The sequence below is a fragment of the Cebus imitator genome, unplaced genomic scaffold (genome assembly GCF_001604975.1).
Source record: "Cebus imitator isolate Cc_AM_T3 unplaced genomic scaffold, Cebus_imitator-1.0 Scaffold384, whole genome shotgun sequence".
NCBI classification, from domain to species: Eukaryota; Metazoa; Chordata; class Mammalia; order Primates; family Cebidae; genus Cebus; species Cebus imitator.
This window is the reverse complement of record NW_016107699.1, coordinates 1,359,581-1,370,046: the sequence shown is the minus strand read 5'-3', so window position 1 is coordinate 1,370,046 and position 10,466 is coordinate 1,359,581. Positions and strand designations below refer to the sequence as shown.

The 10,466-nt window shown below is 56.4% G+C and overlaps 1 protein-coding gene across 4 annotated transcripts in view; it reads right to left on the bottom strand.

Annotated features, from left to right (window-relative positions):
• The window catches only part of MOB2 (MOB kinase activator 2), a 71,782-nt gene that overhangs the window by 6,542 nt on the left and 54,774 nt on the right, over positions 1-10,466 (bottom strand). For 2 of the 4 annotated variants that reach the window (XM_017507763.2, XM_017507760.1), the window contains exons 2-3: positions 5,488-5,648; positions 5,156-5,249 (exon numbers count right to left, since the gene is read on the bottom strand). In XM_017507763.2, the coding sequence (XP_017363252.1) occupies positions 5,156-5,249; positions 5,488-5,648 (255 nt within the window). Of the gene's footprint in view, positions 1-5,155; positions 5,250-5,469; positions 5,649-10,466 lie in introns of all 4 variants that reach the window. The other 2 variants (XM_017507762.2, XM_017507759.1) reach the window with 1 other exon arrangement.

Here is a 10,466-nt window from a genome sequence, read left to right as displayed (position 1 = left end):
CGTCTCTCCATGATGGAGACCTCAGGTGATAAGCGTGGTGTGTCTCTCCATGATGGAGACCTTAGGTGATAGATAAGTGTGGTGTGTCCCTCCGTGATGGAGACCTTCAATATTCTGCATCAGCATTTTGGGGTTTCCAGGGTGCAAATCCTGGGAATGTCTTGTTAGGGTTGTAACTGAGGATCTCATTACTTTTGGAGCTATTTTAAATATTCAGTTTTCAATTTCACATTGCTAACACAGCCATCACTGATCTGTGTGTTGACCTTGTTAAATGTAATTATTATCTGCTGCAATCCTTGAGGTTTTCCCAGTCCTGCAATGTGTGCACAGGGGTACAGCAATACTCCCTATCCACAAGGGATGCACTGCCACAGCCCAGGGATGCCTGAAACCACGTCAGCATGGAACCCTAAATACGCTGCACTTTCTCCTATGCATACGTTACTAAGATAAAGACAGGAAGATCAGATTTACTGAGATAGGGTCTCGCTATTTTGCCAGGTTGGTCTCGAACTCCTGGCCTGAGTAGCCAAGATTATAGGTGTGAGGCCCCACAGGCAGTGTCATTTATAAATTGAGGACAGTCAGTTGCAGTGAGTGGCTGTGTCGCATCTCAGGGGCCTCCTGCCGGCCTCCTGTGGCCTCCTGGACCACGCTGCTGCTCCCATGGTCTCACCCTCCACCCATAGGTCCAAGTGCTCCACACGCACCGTGGCTGCCACTTTCACAGTTTCATGAAAGAGCCTTTTGTTCCCTTCCTCACAATTTCATCCAGAGATTTGTTCCGACCTTAGATCTCAGCAACCTCGGCACACAATTTTCTTTCTACTCAAGAACGTTCATTCACCTTTCCACCTTGAGGTCACGGAAGCACTTGACGTCTTCTCTTTGGCAGATCTGAATCGCCAGCATCACACTCCTGCACTTTGGGCTGCCTACGTCAATTAAGGGCAGTCCGACCATAAGCACCTGGCACTGTGACAGTGGGTGGCTCAGGGGGCCTGAGGCCCAGCTGGACCGAGGGAAGAGGACACGCGCCTGGAGCAGGATGGCCGAGACTGCACCGCGCCACTCAAAACAGTGTGCAGCTCAAAACTTACTGTTTATCTCGGGAATTTTCCATGTAACATGTTCAGACCACAGGTGAGCATGGGTAACTGAAGCTGCAGAGAAGGAGACCTACTGTTTTCTTTCTTTTCCAATTTGGATGCCTTGTATTATTTTTTCTTACCTTATGGCACCGTCTATCTTGCACTAGTTTTGGTATTTTATGCCTTCCAAAGAGTTGGTCCATTTAATCCAAGCTGTAGAACTGATCTGCACAGAGGGTTATTTTTTGCAATACTTCCTTATTATCCTTTTAACATCCACGGGGTTTAGAGTGACATTTCTCTTTACATCCACGGGGTTTAGAGTGACACTCACTCCTCTTTATTGGTAACTGCATTTTCTCTCTTATCTTTGTATCTACTAAAGGTTTACCGATTTCATTATCTTTTCAAGTAATCACATTTTGATTTCATTGATTTCCCCTATTGTCTTAAAAATCAATTTGGGTGCTTTTGTTCTCATTTACTTTCTTCTGCTTCGGGTTTATTTTGCTTTTTCTCAAGCTTTTTAAAGTTGGAAACTTAGACTGAAAGTCATCTTCTTTTTGTAAAACAGCATTTAATCCTGTAAATCCCCTCTAGGCACTGCTTTCGTTGTGTCTCACAAATTCTGACATGCTGTATTTTCGTGTGTGTACAGTTTTTGAAAGTTTTGTTTTCTGTTGCTGATTTCCAGTTTAACTCCACCATGGCCAGAAAACTTACTTCGTATGATCCTGGTTTTTAAAAATGTGTTAAGGGCTCTTCTGTGGCAGGTGTGATCCATTGTGGTGGCTCGTCTTTGTGAGCTAAAATGGGGTTGTGCTGCTGAGGCTGCAGTGTCGATCCAGCCGACTGGTGGTGTCATCAGGCGCCCTGCCCTCGCTGATTTGTCTCTGAGGCTCTGTCACCAGAGGAGTGCTGGAATCTGCAGCGATGCTGTGATTCTGCCCGTTTCTCCAGCAGCGCCTTCAGTGTGCTGTGTCCAAAGCCTTGCTGTTTGTGCATACACGTTCATGGCATGATCTCTTCCTCAAGAGCCGCCCCTTTTCTAAAGCTAGAACCTTTTCACTCCTGCTCATTTCTTTGCTCCAGGTCTCCCTCGGCCTGAAACAGCCACTCCCACCCTCTTCTGAGGCAGGTTTTCGCAGCCCCTCTTCTGTCTTCCTACTTGTAAGCTGCCTACACCACAGCATCTACAGTGATGCTACATACGGGACACTGGTACCCAATTTCTGTGTTGAAAGTTAAACCCCAGATGTGAGGGTATTTGGAGATGGGGCCTGTGGGAGGTGATGAGGTCGCAAGGCAGAACACTCATGAACAGAATGAGTGCCCTTCTAAGGCTCCAGAGAGTTCCCTCACCCGCCTTCCTTTCAGCAGGAAGGCGCTGTCTGTGGACCAGGAGGGGGCCCTCACCAGACACTGAATCGAGCTAATCAGACTCAGTGATGTGATCAGTGCTCCCTTCCTGGTCCACAGACAGCAGATCTTGACCTTGGACTTTCAGCCTCCAGAACTGCAAGAAATAAAATTCTGTTGTTCACAAGCCACCAAGTCTATCACGTTTCATAACCATCCCAAATCAAATACGACAAATGAGCTTCTGGCAGACACCAGAGAGCTGGCTTAGTTTAAAAATCTATCCTCATACGCTGTCCTGACTGGTGCATTTACACCAGCCCCTCTGCTGATCAGTCAGCATTTAGGTGTTCCACTATTTGCTGTTTGCTGCCTCTGTTGCTCGTTCCTTACGGTATTTCTTCTTTCGGGCTTTCTTTTGGGCCACTTGAATGTTTTTGTATTTCATTTGAAATACCTATGACGACTCCGTGTCTCTACACACGAGCTCTGCAAGGCTGCTCAAAGGGTCGTCGCAGGCACCTTAACCCTGTGTGCTCGACGTGGCACCTGCACACACGCTTCCACTGGAGCGTGGCAGCTCTTCCACCTACAGCCCCACCGCCGCCACAGGCCCACCCCGCCACAGCTGTCCTGGGAACGGCACTGCACGGGCACTGGCGGGCACTGCCCTCGTCCTCTTGCACCATCTCTCGCATCTGCAGATGCTCAGGGGAAGGAGGGAGCCCTGCAGGGAGTCTGCAGAGCAGGTCTGCCGGCTGGGAGGGCTCTTGGTTTGGAGTGACTCTGGACACTGGCCGGATGTGGAATTCCGGGGTGACCATTCTTTTCTCCCAGCACTGTAAGATGCATGGGCTTCCGTCTTCCTTCTGGCCTCCTGGGTTTCTAACGAGCGCCACAGTTATTCACTGCGGCATCCCTTGTCAGTACAGGCCACACCGTCTGGCTGCTGACGAAGGACAGCTGCCAAGGGCTTTTTCTTTGCCCCCAGTTCTCAGCGTTTGGTTTGTGTACGTCTGCACGTGGCTGTTAGCCTTACATGGGGTCTGCTCAGCTTCTTAAGTCTGCAGGTTTGTATCTGTGGAAAGCTCTCAGCCATTATTGCTGCAGTGTGTTTCTGGTCCCACCCCCTTTCTTCTGAGTCTGACATCAACCTTTTTGGGACTGTCCTACAGGCCCCAGCATGGAGGACACATGCCTCAACCCCAGGGCCCTCATGCTACCAGGCAGACCTACTGGTCTTGCAGGTGACGAGTGGCCCTGACGCCCTCTGGGAAGCTTCTGTTTCTTAGTCTGAGTGGATTTCTGTCCCTTGGCTTGAAAGGATTCCTGGGAAGGCATTACATGCATTTAATTCACAGACATCTACTACCACCATGATGCTGGTTCCAGATGCAAAGGACCCTGGGTGGCCTAGGCCCTCCAAGGGGACGTAGGTCTGCCCAACTCCACATCCTATACTCCTCCAAGGAACCCCTTTTCCAAACAAACCCAGTGCCACAGAGCACCAGGAGCAGAGCCACTAGAAGGGTGCCAGGCCCCGCCTGCCCAGGAGCAGGGCCGCTTGGCCAGCGCTTGGCCACAGGTGGCTCCGGAGCCACAGTGGACACAAGGCTCTCATGCAGCTCTCGGAAACTGCTCTGCCACCTCAGGATCACCTCCACGCCTGATCCACAGAGGCCACCTCCATTTCACATTGAGCTTGCGCCCCTCAGGGTGATAAGCACTGTCCCCATCATCTTCCCGGGCTGGGCCTGGCCGTGACACCTCATCTTCCTGGGGAATTAAGAGAGTGAAGCCAGTTGTTGTCTGTAACTGCCCGTGTCAACCAGAACCAAACCCAGCTGTGACCTGTCGGGGCCATGAGGGCAGGGCCAGTAGGACTGAAGCCAAGGGGATGCCTGCCACCTGCCTGTGCAGAAGCTCCCTGTGGCTTCTTTAGGGGAGAACTCAGCTTTGTCTGGGGACCACGTCTCCCGGTACCAGGGCCAGGAAAGCCATGTCTATGGGCAGGATGACTTTCGGGATGCGCTCACAAGCCCACCTTCTGTCCCTGACCTGCGTGCACTGACAACAGCAGGACATCAGGGGAAGCTTCTGCCGTCCCCAGCCGCACACATCCCAGGCTGAGCCCAACCCAGCCTCCTCCTGCCTGCAGCCTCCAGCAACCCAGGCCTGGCAGCGCTCCTTCCTCTGCTACACAAGTGGGGTGCACAGGGCCACTAAGCAACACCCACCTACTAAGGAAATCAGGGCGTAGTGCTTCCAGGAGAGAGCTACCAGCACCAGGCCTGTCGCATAGTTGTGGAGATGGCACCTGGGCTCCCACGAAATGAGTGACAGAGCAAGGAGCTATGGCCTGCCCAGCCCAGCCCCCACTGTCCCTCTCGGGCCCACAGAGAGCTCTCACGGGAGCCAGCCAAGAGGGGCTCTCTGCAATCTTAGGGCATTCCCTTTGGAAACATCTCTGCCCCCAGAAACACACCCCATCAATCCCCACCAGCTCCGGCACCTCCCGGGCCCCACTGGGGACACAGCTGGCTGGGCCATTGGCCCCTGAGGGACAGGAGGTGGACGCCATGGTGGAAGGCCTGTGCTAAGACTTCTCAGCATCTCTAGGTGAGAACGGAGTCCAAGAGGACAGGAGCTTGGGGTGACAGGGGCTCCCAAGAGGAGTCAGGCTGTAGCCAGGCGGCACTCACGTGTTGCACACGGCCATCGTCTGACACGTCTCTCCTGTGCAGAACTCGGAGATGGTGCTATACTGCAGGTTGATGTGGTGGAAAAATGTTGTGGCTGGAAGAGAAGAGAAGGGGCCAGATATGAAAAACGCCAGGGCCGAGCCACCCCGTCCATCCCTGCTTCCAGCAACAGGTGCGGGAGCTCGGCTGGGGGAGCTCCACCAGTCCACGGGCCACTCTCTCCCCTTGCAGCAGTGGGCTGCTGAGCACCAGCTGTGGGGGTCCTCCTCGAGGACGGCCTTCCAGGAGGAGCGGGGAAGAGGGAAGGGGCCCACCCCCAGGCCCACGCGCACTGTTGCTGGCCAGCCACTCGTTAAGGTCAATCTCGCGGGGCAGCACCACCAGCTCCTTGAACTGGAAGTCGGTGATCCTGGCCTTGGTGTGCTCGGGCTCCAGGTAGGCCTTCCTCTCCTCCGCAGCAGGCTTCTTGCCATTGGGCTTGGCTTTAGACTTCCTGCCAAGAGAGGAGACATAGTGTGGTCAGTGTGCCCACCAAACCCAGGGCCTGCCCATGGGGTCACTTGTGGCAAGCGCAGGTGTAGAGAGAGCTGCCTGAGCCCATTGGGGCAACCCTGCCTTCCTGCCAGGCTCGTGGGGACACCAGCGGAGAGACTGCTCCGCAGAGGGCCGGCACAGCGCCTCCCGGGGAGGAAGGGCTGGCGCTATCACTTGTCATCACAGGGCCCTGCATGGAGGGCCTCCTTACTACCTCCTCCCACCAGGGAGGGCCCAGGGATTAGGACCCCCAGAGCGTAGCCTCCAGCTTTCCAGTGCTCTTGGAAGGAGAGGAGAAGCAAACCTTCTCACTCCTGGTTTCTTCTGAGTTGGCCGGCCTACCCCACCCCCGGTGGCCCCAGTGAAAACACACTGCAGGCCTTGTGTGGGGCACAGAGCAGGTACCTGCCTTCCTGACTGGCTATGAGCACCGGGCCCCTGGCATGAGGCGGCAGCCTGGCCTGCAGCTCCAGCGTCCCTGCTGTCCACCAGGTCTGGGGAAGCCACAGGGTGATGGGGACCAAAGGTCTATGCGGCAACCTGACCTTGTTCTTACTTTCTTCTGTTTTGAAAAGTTGGTAATGGTTTATTTAAGAGAAAGAGAAAGGAAAAATGCTCCCTGAATGCCAGGGAAATGTTTCCCTTTCAGCTTCTCACAGAAATCTTCGCCTTAAAAGGCGACAAGTGCAGGCCTTTGGGGGCAGTGCTGGGAGTAGCCAGAGCCAGGCAGGGAGCAGGGCCCATGGGCCCCAGGGCTCCCATTCTGCCCTCTCTCCAGAGCACAGGGCGTGGGGTCTGAGGAAGAGGAAGCGCAGGTGTGGATGGCTCACATGCAGCCTGGGTGCTTGGGGTACCCACAGTACAGGAGTGGGACAGACATGGACTTGAGCTTCCTTGCAGCCTGCAGCCCCTCTCCCGGACACAGCGAGGCACCCAGACTCCACACCAGCCTCTGCCAGGCCATGGCCGGCACATCCACCGCAGGGTAGGCTCTCTCCATGATGCTGGGCCTGACCCTGACCACCCGAGGGCAGGCCCAAGCCTCCCTGCCTTGTGATCTCATGGCACACCACAGCCCACCTGGGCAGCTACAGGTTGGCCTCAGCCTTCCCATTTGGAGAAGCAGATGCGGTGGGGACCTAGGCTGCCAGACAAGCTGCTGAACCATCTCTCTGCTCTGTGTCTTAGGAGCTGTGGCACCTTGCAAGCTCCAGGTGGCGGTTACCAGGAGGTCACGCAGGGCTGCCAGCAGGAGCAGCTGCCAGCATGCTCACTCTCAGGGTCTGCCCCAGGTCCCACTCAGGGAGGCTGCCCTACTGACAGTTCCTGCACTCTCGCCAGCCTTCCAAGCCGGAGCTACATTCCCCTCCAGTCCTCAGAGGGAGCTGGGCAGAGCAGACCCTGGAGACCTGGCTTCCCTCCAAGGCTCTTCTCCCAGGCTCTGGCTGTGGTCAGGAGGTATGGAGCAGCTGCCACTCCAGCACTGGCGCCTCAGCCTCCCTGCCTCCTCCCGTCTGCACCTGCTCTCCGGGAACACAGGGGCAAGTGTGCACCAGGCCCTCCAGTCTGGGCCTCCCCAAGCTGCTCCCCCAGTTTCACCCTGTCCCCAGCACCCAGGGCTGGCCAAACTTGGTGCACTGTGGGACAAGCCTCCTGCGAGCCCACCTTTCTTTGGACCTGGTCACTCGTTCCCATGGGGCAGAAGGATGGGCAATGGCCCAAAGGTAGCAGGTCCAAGGGGACGTGCAGGACACAGCCTCTGCTCCAGGAAGGGCCATGTGGGCACCAACAGAGGGACTTCCACAGGAGGCTACCGAACACCTGGCAGCAGCTGCATCTCTCTGATCTCAAGTGTCCTCCTTCCCAGAAGGGCAGGCTCTCGGTGAAGGCCCAGGCAGCCCACTGCGCAGTCCAAGCCAGCGGCAGCTGTTGAGGCCTCAGAGCACACGACATCCCGTGGCACCCTCCTCATCCTTAGTCATTCTCAGCTTTGCCCAGTGGAGAAAACAACTCTGTGGCACCCCCAGCCCAGCCTCACAGGCTCTGCACCATCCAGGCCCAGGGATTTCCCCAGGCATGGCCTCAGTGGCCTGGCTGCCCCTCACCTAGGGACATGCCAAGGTCCTGTGCCCTGCTCCCAGCTCCCCCCGTGCTGCTAGCCAGGAGCCCCAGTGCACAGAAAGACCGAGTCCCTGGACATGGAGCGGGGACTGTTGGAGAAGGCTCCGGATGCAGGCAGGACAGAGATGGCGCTGAAGGGACTGAGGAGTGGGTGCTGGACCTCAGACCACCCACAGGGCTGCCATACCTCTTGGAAGAAGCAGAGAGGCAGATAGTGTGTGCACACCCCCAGAACAAAGCCCCTGACACTGTTCCCAATCCAACAGGTAGGTTCTGAGCCTGGGCCCCACCTGGAAGGCATCATGCACTTGGGAGGGGCCGGGCCAGCCAGAAGCACCTCCTTCCTGCCTCCCACACACCCGCCAGCCTCACCTCCCTCCTCCCTGCCACCACAGGGGTCTGCACCCTGCTTGTGCATACCAGCTGCTGCTCTGCCAACTGGCCCATCGTATGCCAGGCCTGGCAAACTTCTCCTGGTCCTTTAAGAGCCCATCAAATGCCACCCTCCCCATTCTGGCCAATTGGCACTGTGCCAGTCAGCCTCCTTGGCAACCAGCATGTAACTGATCCCTACTGGGAAGTGGGGCAACCCCTGCTGGACACGAATTTGGCAGGTAGGGGAAGGGGCACAGGGAGGCATCAGCGCTGCTGGGCTCCATGGAGAGGACAGACCATGCAGTGACCACACAGGGGGCCTGCCTCACCCTGCCCACAGCAGGCACACACTGCTTCACAGGCAGGGGGAGCTGGGGATATGCTGGGAGCCCGTACTCCTCATCCGTCCTGAGGGATGAGGCCAGCACAACCAAGTGACCCACGCCTGTGCCACATGACTTCGATTTCATTATCACAAATGGAACCCTGGCCAGACCCCATGGCCCACAGGAATGGGGTGCTCCCAGGCTCACAGACCCCCCACTCGCCCAGAGCACACTTGCTATGGAAGTCAAGAGAAGGCTGCAGACTCTGAGGTAGGTGGGTGGCAGCAAGAGGTGGCCCTCATTAGGCACTTCCCATCACACGTCAACTCCAAGGGGTGGGGCAGGCATGAGGGGCCCAGAAACTCAAGTTCCCAAGCCCAGGCCTAGAAAATACAGTGACCAGGCGACCTGTGGGGTGGAAGAGAGAGAAGGGCCGGCGGGTACTGCCTCCGAGGAGGGCGTGTCCTGCAGTTGTCTACAGCTGGCCCCTCACGTTCCTTGGATGGGGTGAGTGTCGGTGCTGGTTGGTCCACCCAGAGCCTGAAAGTCAGGGCTCCCAGTGACCCCTTTCCCCAAGACCCAGCCAGGTAGAGCCTCCAGCAGCCACCCGGCACAGAGCCTGGGGCTCAGCACACCTTGCTCCCTGCAGTGCATGCCATGGGGGCCTCCCGTCACCCCAAAATGCGGGAGAGGGCATCACATCCTGGGGTGCTTGGTGCCACCCCCACCCTACATTTCTGACTGGCCTTCTGGGTATTGGGTGGGGCCTGAAACCTACAGTTCTAACCTGAGCTCTCCCTGGGTGCTAACCCCACTTCTGTGGCAGGGCCTCAGGCTGCGGAATGGGACTACTTCTCTTCTGGTTTTAACTGTCTGCACCCCCAAACAAATCAGCAGCCCCAGACATAGCAAGCTTTCACCAGCCTACTGTGCCCTCTTCAAAGTGAGAGGCCCAATGAGAAGGAAAAAGCCAAGATGGCCCACTGAGAAGGAAAAAGCCAAGATGGCACAAGTAACACCAGCAGACATGGCAGACCCAGACGTCCACACAGGCAGGTGCTGCTGCTGCCCTAGAACCAGCCCCACGTGGTCACCACACTCCGCTCCTCGGCCCCTCACACGTTCAACTCCCAGGCGGTGTGGCTTCCCCATCGCTTCCCTTGAAACCTTCCTAAGCCCCAGAGAGGGGGCTCTGCCCGTCTTTCTCAGGGCCTGGCTGGGCTCCAGTCCTTCCTCTATGTCTTCTGTGGAGCGCCTTCAGCATTTGCCCTCAGATACAGTGCACATACTGGCACAGGCACACATGCACACTGCCTGTCAAACACACACCAGTGCCCTCACACACACAGCAGTCCCCTCACACACACACACACAGACGAGTCCTCTCACACACGTCCTCTCACACACATACACGTCCTCTCACACACACAGTCCTCTCACACACACCAGTGCCCTCACACACATAGCAGTCCCCTCACACACAGACACACACACACACAGACGAGTCCTCTCACACACACACACGTCCTCACACACACAGTCCTCTCACACACATAGCAGTCCCCTCACACACACACACACACACACAGACGAGTCCTCTCACACACACACACACACGTCCTCTCACACACAGTCCTCTCACACACACCAGTGCCTCACACACATAGTCCCCTCACACACACACACACACCAGTCCCCTCTCTCTCACACACACACACACACACACACACACACACACACCAGTCCCCTCACACACACACAGGGTCCTCTCTCACACACACCAGTCCCTCACACACACACCAGTCCCCTCACACACACACAAACACCAGTCCCCCCCCACACACACAGGGTCCCCTCACACACACACACGTCCTCTCACACACACCAGTCCCTCACACACACACACGTCCTCTCACACACACAGTCCTCTCTCACACACACCAGTCCCTCACACA